Below are 20,352 nucleotides of genomic sequence, written 5' to 3'. Positions count from 1 at the left end.
ATGTCTTAGCTGTCTGTTCTCTTTCTCTACGACTATAAAAGGCTCTCAGACGAGCCCAGGCTTGGATATTTATATCTTACAGGTCACTAATTTACTTAGGGGACAGGGGACTCAAGGCACATCGTTAGATGAGCACAAGGGAAAGGCTGCAAGGTAGCCTTTGCTGGACTGGAGAGATTGTGTGCAGCCAAATGTAGGACTGTACCAATTTATTTTTTATTGTTTTACATTCAAAGGTTCTGTTGAGGTTTTCAAATGAGGGAACACATGTCTGTCATCATAGTCATATTTTATAACATTAAAAAATCCTTGAACAAAATCCTCAATTTTAACTCCTAAGTTTCATGAACATAAATGCATATGGGCAGCAAGCTAATCCAATAAGGGCATGAAATTATGATAAAATAATAGTCGCCCCCTTAGGCTTATCTTGATTGAGTGTCAAGCAAATGCACATACATAATTAGGGCCTCGGGGCAATCGCACCGAGCACTGGTCCCATACAGCAATAGCTTCGCCCTGAGCACTACTGTTATACTGTGGATTTCTTCTTCTTCCTCTTCCGGACGCAATTTCGTCCCGCTACTAGTCCTACAACTTGAAGAGTTGCAGGACAAATTATATATCAAAACGTGCGGTTTGATCGGGATCGGTGTGCTATTACTTTTCTCTACAGAATACAAAATACAAAACTGCCCAAAATTTTGCATTGAAATGAATGGGACGGCCGAAAAAAAATTTGCGAAAAAGAACAATAATTGGAGATTTTTAAACGTCTACTTCTCCGGCATAATTTCACCTAGAGACTCCATTTAAACTTTAAACAGTAGACACAAGTCTTGTGTATCGGTGTATTAATCCACGTTTCGATAGGTCATATAGTTTTTTATCAATCCCTGTTCAATGACCATGATCATTTTTGGAGAAATTCTGAGATTATAATGGGTGTGTATTGCACGGAATGTTCGTGTCACAGTGTGTGACATCATCGCCTGAGTGTAGAGGGAGAGAAAAAATTTTCAATAAATAAATTTGAAAACTGTGCTCCAGGCCGCAAATTCCACTCTACAGAAATAATTTATACATAGAAATGTAGGAAAATTTGTCTTCTCACTCACAATCCTCTGGTAAAGCTGTCAGAGTTACGCCTGGATTCCACTGGATGCGTAACGGCTGCAGATCCGTCGTCGGAGCCGTTACGCACCCATTATAATCAATGTGTGAGATTCCACCGACTGCAGATCCACTGCGTAATGAGTCCGACAACGCAGGGCCATCCGACAGCCCTCGCAACACTTGCGCAGAGCTTCTATTTTTGTCGGGCGACGGAGCACTACGCATAAATTCAGCACAGAGCAGATCGTTCGATACAGGAAGTCTTGCACAGACACAAAATAAAACACCGGTATATTTTCAAAATAAAATACCTCGGGTTCGCTAACGAGGTCGGCCGGCTCGTTAACAAGCCGGCCGACCTCGTTAGCGCTCGTTAAGACGGAGTCGCTGGATTTGTCTCCAGTCATTAACGAGGAGATGTTGATTATCTTCCAGTTATATCAATTGATTAGGCGTGAATTTGCGAGATCTCGTGCGTCCTCGGGACTCTGCTGTCTGCAACAGCTCCGACACAGACGGATCCGGTGGGTGTTGACGGACTGCGTAGATACGCAGCCGTTGCAGACAGACCCCTGCCGGAGTCGTTACGCATCCAGTGGAATCCAGGCGTTATAGTTTGGGCGTACGACGCACAGATGCGCCACCAACACCACCAACAGCCTCATTGGGTCCCATATTAAAAACGCAGGAAGAATTTGGAAAAAAGGAAGATGGAACAGTTTTTTTAGATCGCTCTAACAAAGCTATTTTTTAATTTTTCTTAAAAAAAATCATATGTAGATGTTCAGGAAGAACTTGGAACGCTCAAAGTGCGGTCGGATCAATAATAGGTATTATGGTTTTGCCAAAAATGCTTTCTGTTCGAGGCCAGAAATTCACCAGCAGAGTCCACCTCTGCTGTCTCTGTGCCGGAACAGGTGTCAGCAAATTTTGTTGGTTGCTTTGATCTGATTGCCTTTGATCTTTGATGTGATTACAGTTACAGATACACACACACACACACACACACACACGCGCGCTTAAGTGCGCACACTCCTCACACATGCATACACATGCTTCAAACACACACGTGGCTAAACACCAACAAATAAGGATAACCATGTCAGAAAACAATCCAACACAGTCCCCATTTGAATCCACTTCTGCAAATAGTTCAAACTAAAGAAAATGTTGCTCAGTGTGAAGCTGTTGGTTTAACGCCAAATGTACAGTTTCACATTGTAGATGTTGGTTTGTCTCTGTGTAGCTTCAGCGAGCGGTGGCAGTAAAGCGCGTCGTCCAGGATGTGTTGGACCGCTCGCCCCGCCTACAGGCCCTCACTCCCCCAAAGACCAGAGAGGTTGTGCAGTGGTGCCGACAGAGGGGATACACGCCACCTGACCTCGAGCCCCAACGCAAGACTGATGACGAGTCCATCGAAGACATCCTCACGCAGATAGACAACGAGCCCGGTGAGTTTGTGTGTGCTTTCGCTGCATACTGCAGCTCCTGCACAGGGATAACTTGTTTTTGCGATTTCACAGTCAACTCTTTCTTCCAAAGTGGATCAATATTCTCCCTTCAGTGTTGCATGTGTGGGTGTAGTGCTTCTGCAGATACCAGTTGGTCCAGTAATGTGTTTGCAGTCCAATAGTGTTGAGGGCGGCCAGTGTGCAGCTTCAGTGTTTTTGTTCAGCCGTGTTGTTTTATTCACAGAGAGTTCTCATTAATTCCGTCTTTTGTCTCTAAAGGGTGAGAGACGTGGCTGCTTAGTGAGTGAGTCACACACTTGCCTGAGCCAGACAATATTATAATCTGTGTTTGTGTTGTCCTCGTCCCTCCTCCTTGCACAAATATCTTGATTTTTAATTGCCACATTGTTGAACTGGTAAAATGAGTCATTATGTTCTCTAACAATTTTTCTTTAAACGCAGCCACACAACAAGCCGCTGAATGAAATGCTGATGCAGTTGCTTTAACTGCTTGGCTCGGGTGCTGCTGCTTGTGAACTGATGTGTGAAATGTACATGTGAATCGCTCCGCAGAGTGCCCAACGACCCTGAGTAGCTGCGAGGAGCTGGTGCTGCGGCTGGAGCAGATGCAAGCTCTGCTCAAGACCGAACCAGAAGAGGCAGATGACAAAATAGTCGACATCATCACTGTGACCCCTCCCTGCCAGAAACTAAAGGTCAAAGAAGAAGAGCAAGAGGCTGACGTGGAGCCCAAGTTCTTCCTGGGCCCCTGCGTGTCTGCCCAGTTTGTTGGCGAAACAGCGCAGCAGGTCAGTAACCTCTCTGGGGTTTTGGAAGTGAAAACTCACTGAGAGTTGATTAATTTAACTATTAACATCCTGTTATTGTGTCGCTTCCAGTAACTGAGTTTTTAACTGGAAGAAGCTGCAGCACTTGCTCAATCTTTATATGATGACTCCTCATTTCTTCTCAGATCGGGGTAACCTTCCAGCCCGTGGAGGTGGAGAAGAATGTGTTCGCTCCAGTAGTGGAAGCCATGATTCTGAAGGTCGGTCACTATACAGGCCAGAACAGAAAAAAAAAAGTTGGCCGTTTACAGTAGCTCATCATTACCTCAGCCTACCCTTGACTAGAATGATAAATATACAGTATGTTTGAGGCATACACCTGCACAGTATTGCGTGTTTCACCTTTTACTGTATGAGCGAGTGGGTTTCTGATCTAATGAGTGTGTGCGTGTGTGTACCCTGCAGGCTACTGAACAGTTTGCCAGTGACATCCTGAGAGAAGCTCTGGCTGGGGCCTACGCCAAATCCCCTCAGAACAGGTCAGCCTCTTTTTTTTTTCTCTCAGTCTCTCTAACATGCAACCTGCTTAATTCTCCATTTTTCATTTCATTCATTTTATCTAAAGTTTGTCTAAACAACTAGTTTGCTACTCATATTATTCTTAACTCGGCCTCAAGAAAATATTTAAATAAAAAATTCATTTAGATTGGTTGTTTCAGAATAGTGTTGAAATAAAGAATTTACAGCAACTTCAAATCAATAATGTACATTTACAGATACTGTAAAGAGACCCGGTGGTTGCATATGCTCCAATGACATCACTTTATAAAGATGTCAAATAAAAGTAATTATGATTTATTTTAGTAGCAGCAGGGGAAAAGGACTCATCAAAGTAAAATTTATGAGTTTTGCACTCTGTAATAAACCTACAGATACTCATAAGTTATGCCATTTTTATGACCGGCTTACCTCACCTGCAAAAACCAAGGAGTTGTTTTATCTTTTTGTCATTATATACTGTGGTTAAATAGTAAATTCAACTGTGCTTGTCTCAGTATTTTGTTTTCATTGTGCCATGTACAGACACCGGGCACCACTGAGCTGATATAACCGACCTCAGTATCTGAATTTGATTGAGAGCTGAATATTCAGCATGAAGTTAATTACAGTCATAAATATTAAAGGGGCCGACCAGTGATTTCCGAGGCAGAGTGAAACATATTCCCTGTATGTTCAGGGCATAGACTGTATATGAAGATGGAGGGTATGACAGCTGCTAGTTATTTGATTCCATAAAACTGTGATTGAGTCAGGACGTATAGGCAGGACCCTGATACTGCAGCTCCTAGACCCCATCACTACTGCACAGACTCAAATGGCATCAACAGCACAATATGGCAGGGCCTACATCCAACATGTTTGGCTTCATTTTTATACAGTTGAAGGAATTTGATACGCCTGGTTGATCTTTATTATACAGTCTATGATTGAGCCATACTCAAAACTTTGTAACATTTGGTTTTGCAGGACTCCGAGAGAGATCACAGCCATGAACATCCACCAGGCGGTCAGTAGCATCCCCACCTGTGACTTCCTCACCAACACACACATGGGTTACCTGTCGAAGGACAACTGAGGCATAACAAGAGTGACTGGTAACTGACACGCACAGAGAACTGAGGACTGTTTGAACTCAACAGAGAGACTGTCTGTGTGAATATTCACACCTGGTTGTGGTCCTGCTGCCTCAGGTTACACAGTAATAACTAATGTACTGTATTCATTAACTTTATCACAGAAGGGCTCAGCTTGCTTCTCACAGCAGCCGCACAGCAGCGGAATAACAAATGTTTCTAATACTCTGGGTTTATTGTAACATTTTAGTCCTAATTTATCGAGAAGCAGCATTGTGGGACTCGTGTTATTTGATTTTGAGAGGCTGTTGTGCCCTCGCTTACCTCATAACAAGATTATTTTAATGATGAAGTGTTTCCTGCTAGACAGCCAGGTAGTCATCAGGGAAATGAAGCCTGAGTGACTTACAGGGCTAAAAAACAGCATCAGACAGCTGTCCCCTCACTCATTCTTCACGCCGCTTCACCAGCAGAGGTGAAACACACATTTACAGCAAGTCGCAAAACACTCATGAACGTCTGAGAGTTCTCCATCAATCACTTTGATGTCTGTTGTGTACTTTGGGCAAAGCAAACGGACAGGCCCTTGTCATTGCCATGGCAACCAATGATTCGTCACTGCGAACATCCTTTGATGTATTTCAGCGTTACCTGACAGAGGTAATTACGGCTCTTACAGTCTCCCTGTTTTGTAAGGTTCTTCAGGAGACATGACTGATTCATGTTTGTTATTTCTACGTTGCAGACAGATTATGAAAAATGTCTGACTCTCACAAAACACAGCTAATGAACAAATCACACTATCGTTGCGCAGTCAAGACATCCCTCTCAATATTTATCTTCTTTCCTTCACGAAACAGATTTGATAGCCAGTTGTGCTTTTTAGTGTTCTGGTTAACAACCATAATGTGTCAATCATGTGATGTACACAGTGTATATGACCAATATGAAATAGATGGTGTTTTCAAATCCTGTTTTATTTTTTTATCTAATAACTGCAAACAATAATGCCCTAACAGTAGTGAGTGTGTGTGTGTGTGTGTGTGTGTGTGTGTGTGTGTGTCTGTGTGTGTGTATGTATGTGTGTATGAATATGTGTGGATAGTGGAAGTAGTCCTCAAAATTTAATGAATTTGATGGTAAGTGAGTGCTTGTGTGTGTTTCGTGTTGGTAATTCTGTTTCTCGTGGAGCTTTGCATTATGTTAATATGTGGATGACTGGACGAGTGGAAGTGTTTGGCCTGAGTGCTTGTGATGCCTGTTCAACCAAATTAGTGTAGAAGGTTACCCCAACATTGTATTTTCATGTTTCAGTGCAAACCAAAAATATAATCAATATTCTTGTAATAAACAAAGAAAAACTCTAGTTGAATTATTTCTTGAAAACGTGAGTCGTGTTGAACCTGTTTGCTTTCTGTCTTCTGTGTTTTTTTGTTTTTGTGTTTTTGTACATAATTAGTATAGATTGTGAATAATAAACTGTAGTATCCCAACTGCAGTGATGCAGGCACAATATAAAGGGCCAGTTCACCCAAATTACATAAAAGCACATTTTCTTCTGCCGACCACTTTTAAACTTATTAATTAACACCGTACAGTCATGGAAAAAATTATTATACCATTGTTTTCTTCAATTTCTTGTTAATTTTATTGCCTGGTACAACTAAAGGTACATTTGTTTGGACAAATAACAGAAATGGCTCATAAGAGTTTAATTTAAGAGCTGATATCTAGCCATTTTCCATGGTTTTCTTGATGATTTTTATTTTTGATATCATATTTGTCCAAACAAACATACCTTTCAGGCATTAAAATGAACAAGAAATTAGAGAAAACAAGGTGGTCTAATCATTTTTTTCCATGACTGTAATTCGTACGAATAGCAGTGTATCACAACAAAATGTAAAAATGACAATTTGGAGTTCAGGGGAAGTAAAGTCAGTAACTTCCCCAGTAAAGCCAGTGGAGATGCTTCGTGGAAGTGCTGTGTGAATGGAAACCGAAAAATTGTCAGAGCATGTTGCTTTCCCCTAAAACAACTATCTGGGACAGAACTAGTCAAGCCCTTTGTCCTTGTGTTAACCCTGCATTCATGTGGTGTCAAAATAATTGGGAGAACTTGTTCCCAACTGGGAAAACTAATCTGTACACCCCCTAAAGTTGGAACAACAACATGGAAAATCTGCAAAATGATGGTACGTAATGTGCCGTGTTGATGTCATATTGCGCAAAAACATACCAGACAAGAGTAAATGTGGGCTTGATGCTAATTCATGTATTAGATATTAATCTTCTGCTTGCATGTAGTTTGTCATGGGGTGTTAGATGCTGTCTACGTAGAGTTATTATTAGAGGAAATAAGTCGGGTAAAGCAATATTTTAGCTGTTTTAGAGAATGTTCATGTTATTTAAATGATCGGAGAATAAAATACAACACATTTGAAGCTGTGGTGTTTTCACATTGTGGCCTAAAGCTCATGAACACACCAAAGCTGAAAGAAAGACTTGCCATCTCAGGAAATAAAACCCTTCGAGATGTCTTTATGCTAAGCTTAGCTAACCACTTTCTGTCTTTTGCTCTATATTTAACAAACAGACAGAGTGGTGTAGATCTTTTCCTCTAATTCTCAGAAAGCAAGCAAACAAGAATATTTATTTACCAAAATAGCTCACTTAAACTACTCCTTTTTATTAAATTTCAGTGCTGTGGCACCACAAACATAAATTGCATTCACCTCCATTGTCTTTGCTGGAGGCAGAAATCTTTTAAACCAAACCATCTGCATAGTTAGACTTTTGGTGTGTGTGTGTGTGTGTGTGTGTGTGTGTGTGTGTAATTTGAGTGAACTGACCCTTGAGCACTGACTATAAGGAGAACCAGCCAGCCAAGAGAGCATAAGTATGCTGTTATTAGCCTAATTACTTTGCTTGGTAACACAACATTTTTGAACATCGTCTTTCACATTCCCTGACCTAAGCTATAATAGTTGTTATTGAACTCAGTACTCTATTCATATACCCTCTCAATGACTAATAACACCCAGAACTGTGTCAAACTATTAAAAAAAAAAAAAAATACAGCTCAGAAAAGGAGTCAAGTCACTTCTCATAAAAAGAACCTAATATTCTTTTATTGTAATTTGACTTCCATTATATATATTTGCTCTTTTTCTTTAACAATAGATTTACAAAATAATCGACCGAACAATACTTTCTCAAAATAGTTAACTAATTGAATACTGAGGAAATAAATAGCTGATTTTCTAGCAGATTTCTAGCACAACACCAAAGGGCAACATAGTAATCTAAAGCATACACACTGAATGACCAGCTGTGTCATTCATTACTGGAGAAGACTCGACATTATGTACAATGAAAGGACAAATCCACAGGTGCACACGCCCACACAAACTCACTTAGAAACACACAGAGCAGCCAGTTTCTTGGGCATCTATAACTGCAAAAAAAGCTTGTTTTAAAACTATTTAGTTACATGCATATTCATTTTCATAGCAACAGGGGCAGGAAGGAGTGTAAAAGGAGGGGGCGTCTATCTGCGTCCACTCGGGATACTGAGGCTGCAGCTCTGCACGCTTCACAACATTATACATTCCCTTGCATAGATTCTTGTGTTGTGGAATGGACTTGGATCATTCCCCTGTTGATTCCTTAAAACTGAAACCGGTCAAAGTGGAATGGTTGGAAATCGGAGAAGCTGTCAGATGTTGAAGACCCTCGGTCCGCTTTGAAAGACGGCAGAAGAGTTCGGAGGGAACTTGGTCCTCACCAGATGTTCCTGAGACAATGAGAGTGAAAGAGAGAGAAAAGAGAGAGAGAGGCAGCTTTAAAGGTGATCCGAGAGATGTAACCAGAGAGGCCAGCAGCTGTGGTGCTCACACTGGACCCATGAAATGAGAGGAGACTGGTTTGGGCTGAGCCGTCAAGAAGCATCAGGTCTGCTGTCAGAAGGCTAGCATCCTGCACTGTGTTGCTATTTCCTGCTTAATGCTGCTCTGTTCTGCTGATGCCAGCTGTTGTCAAAGTCTGACCAGAATCAATCTGGGTTGTGGCGAATAAAAAAAGTCGCCTATATTCTGTTCTATCCAGCAATTACTGGATCTGTCATGAAAATGATCAATAATTTACTTGTATTACTGTGGGGTGAGGGTAATACTTTTTATTATATTATTATATTTTTATTATAATCCCTCTATATAAGCAAGGTGTGTGTGTGTGTGTGTCTGTGTGTCTGTGTCTGTGTGTGTGTGTCTGTGTGTCTGTGTGTGTTTCTTGCGCATGGCACGGGGGTCAAGTTGGTCATAGTATTACTAAATATGGCTCCTAAATCTATGCACACTTTGGATTAGTCTTTGAATATGCATGCACCAGGAAGCACCTTTCTGTCTGCACAGAAAACAGCCTTGGAGGCTGTTATTGTCTGGTAAACCCAAACAATTAGAGCTATTCGTAAATTGGAGGAAAGGTCGAGTTTGTGTCCAGCTGATTTAAATCGGGCAAAGGTCACTTTGTACTGAGGAGAATGCCTCTGACAAGATGTAGACATTTCTTTAACAAATATAGTATACTCCATTTCCCTGTTACCAAAACACAGCTCTACAGTTTGCTCCAGAGTCAACCAAATGAACAGTTCAGTATTTTGACATTCAATAGCAAATATCTGGTTCATCTATCTATGTCATGATTATAGGTGTTTTGCAAATAATTAGTAATGAAAGCCTGTGACCTTGATTAAAATAATAGATTTATTTGGGAAGTACGAGTTGTTTTTCAGACGTTTCACTACAAAAATGTTACGTATCGTCACCTTCCTAAAATAAGTCATTTTTTGACAAAAATGATTTTTTTCTGCCTAAATCATCTCCTTGCGATGCTGACCACCAGTTTTTTTGCATTTTCTGAAAAACCTGGAAAAAAAATGACATGGGCCATTATTTTAAGAGGGGGTCTATATTGCACTGTTAATCATGGTTATTTATAAGTGTTACCATGGAGTGGGGCAGTTTTTTTTTCAGACATTTGGAGCACAAGTCCTGGGAGAGATTGACGGCCTGCTGTACCAGCACCTCTTTGAATGTGACTGCACAGTGCTGTGGGTGGCAGCAGGGAAGGCAGTTCATGTTGTTCAGCAAGTCATATTGGTGTGTGAGTGTATTCACCTCCTCCCCCTCCCACACACACACACACACACACACACACACACACACACATACTCCGGCTTTTCTGCTCTGTGTAGCAGCCAGGTCTGCCTCTCTCCTAAATTAGATTGGTGCCAAAGAAGACTGCAACCCGGTGCAACATCGCACTTTAACAGATAATCCATCAAATGGTGCTCACTAAACCCCCCCCCTCTCCCTTTCTCATTCTCTATCACCTATCTATCACAACCTGCATCTCATTCCTCTCTCCTCATCCTTTTCCCCCCTGGCTTTGGTTCTTTTCGCTCAACCTTCTCTTGCCTTTCCCCGACTCTTAATACAACCCTCTCCTCTCCTGTCTGCAACAGTCCTGCCAACTTGGCACAGAACTCTCCCTCTGTAGTCCCGGGCAGCGTGGGAAAAGGGATGAGGTCCAAGTGAAAGACGAGTGGAGAGAAATACAAAGAGAAAGCCTGGCTTTGGGGATTTAAAAAAGAAAAGAGGTGGAAGGAAAGAGAAAGTCGGAGAAAGAGAAAAAAACAATGGATGAAGGAATGAAGGGCTGCAGCTGCTTTAGAAACATTTAAATTAGATGGGGGTTCAGTTTTATAGAAGGGGGGCGTTCATAAATATTTCAAAATGTGTTAACATGTTATTAATAGTCCTGTTGTGAATTCAGTGTAACAAATGAAAGCCAAATCCCCTCATCCATCCCTCCGTCATACTATATTTAGAAGTAAGACCCCAAAGGGAGAAAAAGGAGGTAACTGGAATGTGAAACGTAGGCAGCATTGTCCCTGCAGGCTTTCTATCCTCTTTATGCAGTTTAAAGCCATTGTAGGCAGCATTTCAGCCCCTCTACCGTGCATCTGTTACCGCCATACGAAAACAAAGCACTGTTATGTCCTGGATTTACATGTTAAAGTGACAGTTTAACACAGAAACACAAATATAATTCTGTTCATAAATCTTGATTGTTTTGCTGTGAGCTGCTGAGTGTTGGAGTTATCGGCTGTAGAGATGTCTGTCTTCCCTCAAATATAACGGAACCAGATGGCACCTGGCTTGTGGTGCTTAAAGCATCCCCCCAAAAAAACATTTGAAAATCTCAACAGCAATGTCTCTTTTTCCAGAAATCATGAGCTGCTTACTCAAGATTATCCACAGACCTTGTTGTGAGCAGCCTCATGTAGGAACTATTTCCTTTCTAGTCTAGTTCCTACATGAAACTGCTCACAACAAAGTCTGTGGATTATCTTGAGTAAGCAGCTCATGATTCCTGGAAAAGAGACATTGCTGTTGAGGACTCAATGGTAAGACATCACCTTTTGTCGAGAAAACTAATATTATGGTCTCCTTTTTGCTGAGAAAGCAGATGATATGCAGTTATACGTCGTTATGCATGAAAATGTGTAAAATCCTTTGATGTTTGTCTAATACTTTACAGAATTTTAATCCTATTCATTATGAGTTTACATTCTCACTTCCTGGTGTACAAAATACCAGTGTGGTATCACCAATATTTAAATATCACCAATGCAACAAACAATACAATGTATTTGTTTTGGAGTGCAGATTCAGCTTTAGTTGTTAAAAAGTGGTTGTCATCAGGCCAAGAATTACGGAAGAGGATGAGGGCCAGGTAGGAGAAAAAAATAATGAGAGGAAGAAGAAAATATGAATTGTGCACTTCGAGAAAAATGTCAAAATGTCAAGAAAAACGTAGAAATGTTGAGAATAAAGTCAACTTTTTGAGTTCGGACCGGAACCGGACTTTCCTCAATATGTCTAATATACGTAAGTCTTAAAACATCCCATAAATTACATGAGAGCAGATTTTCCTAAAACAATAGTTATGGTAGCCTACTACCAAGAATAGCTCATTTATGTGTAGGGGGATTTTAGTACTACTACACCCTTAAATATTGTGGTAAAACTCATTTTACGACATTGACGAAAATCAAGTTGTAGCTTGCAGTCTACCTAACTGTTGGGATAAACGCCGTTTCTCTTAAACAATGTTCCTCTGATGACTTATTGACACGGGAACAACAAATCTGTGAACATCTTTCCAACTTTACTGAACAAAAAAGTTGACTTTATCCTCAACATTTCTACGTTTTTCTTGACATTTCGACATTTTTCTCGAAGTGCACAATTCATTTTTTACATTTTGCCTTATTTAAAAAAAAAAATCTAACTGCATAATGAAAAAAAATCCTCATTATTTTTTTCTCCTACCTGGCCAAACTCCTCTTCCATAAAAAATTGCTTGCCAAGTTCTCAAAAATGATGCCAGTTTCAACCTGGCATCCCTTATTGTGAAGCCCTGCTGTTGAGTGGGTATATTTGATTTTGGGGTGAACTGTCCCTTTAAGCAGGGTTAGCCAAATCTCAGGGTGCTGCTGCTTCTAAGCTGACTATACAACAACCAAGAATATGACATAACAAGATATTTCCGCTTAAGTTTCCTCTCTGCATCCTAAATGTGTTCCCCATTCAGCTGTTTTGTCTTGCTCATCCCTCACCGGATTATACAGCCCGTCCTTGCAAATCTGTTTGCCTTGTGTTGCAGTTGCCGGGCCTGACTCCTAACACACACTGCACTCATTGCATGCATTTAAAACCAGACAAGTGGGACAAGCTGAGTTTCAGGTTTAACAGAGGTTCGTCCTCTCATCCGACAGCTCGCAACAACCTCTCACTGGGATGCTTTAAATTAGGTTTGTGAGTTCAGTGAGTTCATCACAACACACGTCTCTCTCATCATGAAAATCATCAGCGTGTCCTAATAGGTCACTTGTCTGCCGCACAATTTGACAGATTGATTTGAGCAATAATGAGAATTTCATGGCTGCCCAAGTCCTTTATCATCAAGAGCAGATTTATTTTGATTTCAGCAGCTTATTTGGGAATTAACTGTTAAATCTTTTAATGAATAGATACAGTCAGTGTTGCCTGCTGGTGGTAACACAGTTCGGTTCAGTCATGTATTTTACAGAGTGGCATCACAAGCTGAGAATGCCCTCAAAGACAAAAACCAGCAGAGCGCCATGACCCAGTGTAATGCATACTGGAGTGGGATGTGTAATGCTTGGTCAGACACCTCTGCAGGGGGCTGGTGAGTCAATAATGAGTCGGCAGTGAGTGGGCCGCTGGTGACCGGGGTGGATTATCTAAGATCAACTTGATTTGCTGCCAGGCTGGTTTGTGTCGCACTGGCAGATTGTGGTACAGCTGATGGAACTGCATGAAAACTGCACATGTATGTGCGTGTTTGTGTAATATTGACTGCAGTGTTCAGTCCCACAGCCGAACATACTGCCAGCAGCACATCCCTTCTTAATGTGCCATGAACTCTCACTCCAACTGGGCCAGTGTTATTAATAGAGTCTGTGTCCCGCCATTGACATCTCTCACTTCGACCTCCATCACCACCACATGGGATATTGAGGGACATGATGGTTCCATATATTATGCAAATACGTCTTTTTTCTCTCATGTAAGAATCACTTTTTCGAGGGCAGACAAACAGGGCAGTAGATAGGACTTAAGAAATACTGAGGTCAGAAGTTCCTAGTTCTAGAGGAAGTCTGGAAGTCCCTATTCCACTAGAAATTAAAAAATTAAAAAAAATAATCAGATTTTTTTTAATGATTTGATTTTTTTCACATTTTATTTGTTTAATTTCATCACTTTATACACAGTCGGCCATATAGTTGGGATAAAATATTTTTTGAACCTCTTTTCATGAAATGATAATGTGATTGTGTGATTGTGATTTTTTTCTTGACAGATAAAGTGAATATACAACATCAATCTCTTTCAAACATACCACACTGAAAATTAAACCACAATTAGCAGGATTGTGTCTGAAAACAAAATTATTTCAACTTTATGGGCGACCGTGTATAATCTGTAAATTTAATTTCCAACTTGAATGTCTCTTTCTTATGAAAACGACAGTGTGTATCTCCTAACTTTCACCTTCTCATTAGCAAAGAAAATACATGTTTACCTCCACCAGGGAGGTCATGTTTTAAGCTGGATTTGTCTGGTTGGCCGACTACTTGACTGACTTTCATAAAACTCTGTGGTAGGGGGGTGTAGCACAGGCCACTGAAGATCCCATTATACTTCACAGCAGAGCTGAATCATGGGGTGGATGCATGAATTGCATATGAGACTGCATGGGATTTGGATGATGGACAACACAAATCTTGCAGGAGTAGATGGTTTTAACTTTGCAGTGGGTTGTCCAAAAAAATAAACTGTGGGTCCCAGAATTTAGCAAGCACTTACCAGGACAAAAGAGTACACAAATCAAGTAGAAAATAAGCTTAAAGCGGCCATGAACAACTAGCTGGCTGCACAGTCCTGCTCTAAACCAGTGTCTGTATCAGCAGAACTCCATTTGAAAAAGCTAGGAAAATAATGCAGCTGTAATTACAGATCAAAGGTACCCATAAAGTTAGATTCACCAGCTTTTCTGAATATGTCCAAGCATCTCCTATAATCTGGCAAACTCATAATCCACCTTTATTGTTTAAATACTACCCAGGTATTCATCCCTCTTCTCACTAGACACCACCGTGGTTTCAGAGTTACTGTGGTGTTGTCCTGATTTTAACAGCTTTTTCCTCATTAACTTCTTACAAAACCTAACCTGGAATTTATTATACATGTGCATCTCAATACATTAGAATATCATGGAAAAGTCAATTTTCAGTAGTTCAAGTCAAATAGCCCCAACCAAGTGTTGAGTGCATATAGATGGACATACTTAAAAAGGCCAACATTTCCATATTAAACATACTTTTTAAAATTGGTCTTTTGTAATATTAAAAAAAATTGAGACACTGATTTTAAGGTCTTCATTAAATGTAAGCCAATCGTTATAATTAGAAGAAATGAAATCAATCAAGACATGAAATGTTTCATTCTATGTGTAATGGATGTATATAATGTGTTATTTCCACTTTTTCAATTGAATTACTGACATAAATAAACTTTTCTATGATATTCTAATTTATTGGGATGCAACTGTAAATGTGTGGGTTTTTGTTTCGAAAGATTCCATGCTGCAGTACCACACTTTACCAAAGCACAAATATCACAAAAGTATTCAAATTCGACTATATTGAGTCTACAAAATACTGGAATCAGTCTATAAAATCTCCATTAAAGTAGACTGTACATTTCCCCCAGGTTTCTAAAACCCCATGGAAGACCTCAGTGTCCTCTGTGCTAGCTACAACCCTGCAAACGCAGCTTTTCCTACAAAAACACATTTCGTAACCTTCCCAGATACCTTTCAGTGCAAGATTTATTGCTGCACAGTGTGCAAACAGACAAACCAGCCTGACCCGGGCCAGCACAGACCAGCTCTAGCTATCTACTGGCAGATGGCACAGAGGGCCGTGGGCGGGGAAGAGGGATGGCACTAAACCTCTGGAGATTCCCAAAAACTGTCTCACTTACTGTCACGCAAAACAGCTGACCTGAGCCGCAGCACCGAGGGAGGGGACAGACGAGAGGGGGACGTGTCGTGCCCCCTCACCCAGTTTATCCTGCCATAATCTGGAACAACCTGACTGAACTGGTGAGTTCTCGGCTTCCTCCCAGTAAGTTTTGCTTCAATCAGACATCTGGATCTTTGTGTGCCTCTCTTTGGGTCTCGTTAAATCTGAGAGCACAAATCTGGGACAAAATGTACAATTGTGTGAACGTTTGGGGGATTCTTCAAATGTTGTCATTCTGCCCCTTAAGGAAAAGTCTTTTTTAATTAGGAAATGATTGATCAGTCACATTAGTAAGTGTAGTAAGAGAAAACTGTTCTATAATTTATACTCTACTCCAGATACAACTTACACATTAAGATTTAATCTAAATATGTTAGTAAATGTATTTATTTATATGGTTTATAAAAACACAGGTCACTTGCAGTTTGTGGTATTTCTTCAATACTGTACAACAGTTTTTTGGAGGGCTTATATGCTTTTTTCCCCACTGAGATGGTCATGTGACATTCTAGCACTTGATTAAAAAACTTGAGTGAATGTGAGAACAAAAACAAACAAAAAAGAAATACAGATTTTTAGTATACTGGAAATGATTCCTTCTATTTGTTGGAATAACATGATAAGAGCTGTTTATTTTTATACAGACATCAGTATATTCGTCTACAGGTTTTTCTGTCCAAAATGGACAACAGATGGAGGAATTACCCGTTTACTTTTTCATTCCCATCAAGCCCGCTCTATTCAGGTCAAGGTAATGAGTGTAGCACCAGCAGAGTGTTACCTAACACAGTACATGGCCTGTTTTAAACAGCTGGGTCACTTTGAGCTGCTTAGGGACAGAATGCTGTATCACTTTTTCTGAAACGCCCCAACAGCAACAGGCCACCAGGGAGACGAGAGAAGATGACTTTCAGGAGGAGCATGCTGCAATCTAAACCTGTAGCTCCTCCAACAAGCTCTTGAGACCCACATTACAAGATTCCTCCAGCTTCAATATATTGTGCTGTCTTTTCTCACCTCTCCCTTGGTCGTTCTACTGAGCTCGTTCCTCTCAGGCGGGATGCTCTGCTGGAGGCTGGGGGCGATGGGTGAAGTGCCAGCTTGCAGGGCAGCGGGGATGGGCTGGGGGACAGCAGCAGGTTGGATGTTGGAGGCAGCAGATGCGATGTTGTGCTCCCCCTGATGCAGCCCTATGGACCTGTGGCCCTCCCCGCTGTAGGCTGCCTGGTAGCTGGTCTCACGCGGGACTTGGGTGGCCTCTGTCCCCGGGCTGGAGTATTGAGCTGGGGGATTTTTCCTCGCACTTTTGGCGGGTCTCACCCCAGTCCACGGCCTGTACTCTTGCCTGGAGGAAGAGAGATGCATCAGGTGTCTGATGGAGGCTCAGAACAGGAAAAAGTTTGTGCAAGTGTGACTTAAAGCAGCTTCCTACTGATTTTACACAATGATCAGTTTAGTTGTCATGAGGAGAGCTTAGTTTGTAAATACAGTTGTCTTATGCTTCTTTTTAAAGGGTCCTCTGCCCAAAGTTTGGGAAGCACTGCATTATTTGAAATGGATTAGGATCCAGTGTTTTTAGAGCTTGAACAAGTCCAGAAATCTCAACCTCAGCCTTTTTAAAATGTGTCCCGAGCAACTTTACACACTAAATTGCCAGAAAACACTTTTAATTATTTAATTATAGCGTATTTGTATAATTTTACCTGGGGCGTTAAGACCAACCAAGTGATCAGAAGAAAAATCTGAAGGGTTGCAAGATGATTACCAAGAGAGAATTTTTAATGGTTATACTGTTTTAAGTCTCTAAAATATACCAAAATGAGTGTCACCAATCTTTCGTTGCACTGCTGGTAATTTAATGGAACCCATATGGCAGAGAATTGTAAGTAATATTGCTTCTTTTTTATGAGGGGTTACAAGATGATTAACAAAATAATATCAAACATTTCAAATTATATTTATGCCTCTTTTTTTTTAACTATGAAGTACTGCACAGTTTTACTTCTTAAGGTCTCTAAAATCTACTTAAATTATCGATCTGGCATCATTATTTAGTTGCTCTGCTTGTACTTTATAGAAACCTTTATTCTTGCATTGGGAATCTCTGCTCTGCTCTAAAACGTCCTGCCATAACCTCAAATAAAGAAAATAAGAAAATCAAATATTCATACATATATCTCTCTGAAATGTGTAAGGGAATTATTGATGAGCCCTATCTCCATGCAGGCTTGCTGGGTCGACTCTTGAAGTCAATAAAGTATTAAAACGCATCTTATTAAGGTGCTCCAGCAGAGTGGACAGCGACAGGTGCTGAAGCAGTAACAGAGAGGGACATGTCCTACCTGTAGGAGCTGGTTCTGCTGTCCTCCGTCACCTGCTGCTCCCCCCACCTCCGCTCCTCTCTCTCCCCCGGCTGTGCCTGGCTGTGGTAACTGTTCACCGGGCTGTCCGACACACTGTCCGCCCTGCTGCCCCCGTTACTAATCCAAGGGAAATTCTCCTTCCTGGGAATGGGCCACGGTTTGAAGTCCTGCTTGTACTGCGTAACGCTGGGAAAAGGCACTCCGGGCGGGTGGTAGTCCTCCCGGGGCTTGTAACTGGGCTCCTTCCGTGCCCTGAAGGATCCTCGGGTCCCCGGGCCATCTGTGGGCGCATGAGTGGCGCCGGCGGCACGCGGGTCCGGAGTCGAGTAGTTATTCCCGGGTGCGCGCTCCGAGGCGGAGACTTGTTTGGTGACGGACCGCACCTCATGCTCGGCGATGTCCGAGTAGTTCTGGATGGTGAGCGGGACGGACAGGTCCGATTTGTCGAACTGGTTCCAGAAGCGAGCCAGGCAGCACACTCTGCTGATGCACGGCCAAGCCATACCCCCCTCCTAACTGTTTGACTTGTGGAGGAGGAGAAGAAGAAAACGAAAGAAAAAGAACAGAAAAAGAAGAGAAAAGATCAAAGGTTACATTCAGACACAGTGTCGCCCTCCCTCCGCGTCCGTTAGTGGGAAGCTGAGAAAATACAGTGTCCAAGAGTCCATGTCAGCAGCAGAGGAGTGCCAGCGGAGATGAACCGGTCTGTCGGGGACCGTCATTGAATATTCCTCTCACGTGGTCTGTGATAGTGCCTCCACTATGCAGAGGAATCTGTGGCAAATTATTCTCCGCATCTCCAGCCGGATCCAGAGTGCCAGAGTCTGGTTTTAAAAAGCAAAGAAACGTTGATATTTTTCTCCTCCAGCCTCTTTGTGCAATTTAAAATCCTGATCCGAAGACGTTTTATGGCTCCTCCACTTCCCGTCACTGATATAACTGTAACTGTTGCCAGCATGAGCATTACATAATTATGATGCAGCGTCAAACCTACAGTATACAGTAGGCTGGTAGACCCGTTACTTACTTAAACACACTCATCAAACCCGATGACCCCAGCTCAGAGAGTGTGTGTGGAGAATATTCCCATCTGTGCCCCACGTCTTACATCAACCTGCCTTATTTCCATTAGGGTTAATGAGGTTCACATGAAAGAAAAATAACAACATATTCAATTCTTTAAGCATCAATCGTGAATTTTTTTTATCTAGATAAGTAATTGATTGCTTCAAATAGCAATGTATGTGACATTTATATATTAGAATCACCATTAGGTTTTCATGAAGGAGAACAATAGGCTCACAGAGGCATTTTGACTGCCACAGTAGGAAAAACAGGTGTAAATAATGAAATTAATAATGACTGAATTCCATTTAGCTGCTTCAGTTTATTATAGTCCTTTAGGGTGGAAATATAGAGAGTGCAGGCAGTGGTGGACTCAATAGGATTAGAGCCAGGTAGGAAGGGGAAAATTTTCATTAGGATTAACTTGAAATACAATGTTGAGAAAGAAAAAGTTTAAATTTTGAGAATAAAGTAAACTTTTTGAGTTTGGTAAGGTAGACTGAAAGCTACAATCTGATTTTCCTACTACTAATATGTCTGATATATTCACTATTATGACTAATATAATATTAACATAAATTACATTAAAGCAGATTTTCCCAAAACATGTATGGTAGCTTACTACCAAGAATAGCTCATTTATGTGTAGGAGGATTTTAGCACAACTACACCCTTAAATATTGTGGTTATTGCTCATTTATGACATTAATGAAAATCAGGTTTTAGCTTGCAGACAACCGAATTCTCGACATTTCGACTTTTTTCTCAAACTGCATAGTGAAAAAAAACCTCCTCTCATTATTTTTTCTCCTGCTTGGCCCCAATCCTCTTCTGTAACTGTTTGGGGGGCAGGGCAAGAAAAAAAGGGCCAACAAATATTTTTTTAAACAGGCACCAGTGCACAGAAACGTTTCTAGCATGTAGGGCAGCCTCTTCAGTTGCAATACAACAATACTGTCAACACAAAATTATATAACGTTCTTTATATTTAATATATTTTTGGCCAATATTTAACCTGCACTGTTTTTTGTTGTTGTTGTTGTTTGTTTTTGTCTCTTTCAGATTTTTCTTTTACTTGCATGATTTTCCTTTCACAGTTATTTAATGAGAATTTTTGAAGGTTGCCTGAGGCCCTAGGATTTTCATTGACAGCAACTAATTAATTGCTAATTGAAATTTGAAAATAATAGTAGATCAATTTTAATTGACACACACGTGCTGAGAATAAAGAACTTGATCTTGTCTGGCGTTGATGCC

General features: G+C 41.0%; 2 protein-coding genes across 2 annotated transcripts in view; one reads left to right on the top strand and one right to left on the bottom strand.

Moving 5' to 3' along the window:
• The window catches only part of yeats2 (YEATS domain containing 2), a 29,621-nt gene extending 23,266 nt beyond the window's left edge, over positions 1–6,355 (top strand). The window contains exons 26-30 of the mRNA XM_059345041.1: positions 2,363–2,567; positions 3,141–3,376; positions 3,541–3,615; positions 3,821–3,894; positions 4,883–6,355. Coding sequence (XP_059201024.1) covers positions 2,363–2,567; positions 3,141–3,376; positions 3,541–3,615; positions 3,821–3,894; positions 4,883–4,991 — 699 coding nt within the window. The 3' untranslated portion in view covers positions 4,992–6,355. The remainder of the gene's footprint in view (positions 1–2,362; positions 2,568–3,140; positions 3,377–3,540; positions 3,616–3,820; positions 3,895–4,882) is intronic.
• Positions 6,356–8,092: 1,737 nt separating this feature from the next.
• Positions 8,093–19,032, bottom strand: map6d1 (MAP6 domain containing 1). The gene is made up of 3 exons (XM_059343844.1): positions 18,010–19,032; positions 16,685–17,012; positions 8,093–8,785 (listed from the first exon to the last, which is right to left on the bottom strand). The coding sequence occupies exons 1-3, from the start codon at positions 18,531–18,533 to the stop codon at positions 8,708–8,710; spliced, it is 930 nt and encodes a 309-aa protein (XP_059199827.1). The 5' UTR covers positions 18,534–19,032; the 3' UTR covers positions 8,093–8,707.
• Between the last annotated feature and the right edge of the window lie 1,320 nt (positions 19,033–20,352).

Source organism: Centropristis striata, chromosome 11, assembly GCF_030273125.1.
Source record: "Centropristis striata isolate RG_2023a ecotype Rhode Island chromosome 11, C.striata_1.0, whole genome shotgun sequence".
NCBI classification, from domain to species: Eukaryota; Metazoa; Chordata; class Actinopteri; order Perciformes; family Serranidae; genus Centropristis; species Centropristis striata.
The sequence above is the reverse complement of the archived record's forward strand: the minus strand, read 5'-3'. Positions and strand labels throughout refer to the sequence as shown.

Coding starts and splice junctions, on each gene's coding strand:
- map6d1 (XM_059343844.1), bottom strand. CDS start 18,533: ATGGCTTGGCCGTGCATCAGCAGAGTGTGCTGCCTGGCTCGCTTCTGG. Junction 17,013..18,009: donor AGCAGAACCAGCTCCTACAG/GTAGGACATGTC, acceptor CTCTTCCTCCAG/GCAAGAGTACAGGCCGTGGA. Junction 8,786..16,684: donor GTAGAACGACCAAGGGAGAG/GTGAGAAAAGAC, acceptor TCATTGTCTCAG/GAACATCTGGTGAGGACCAA.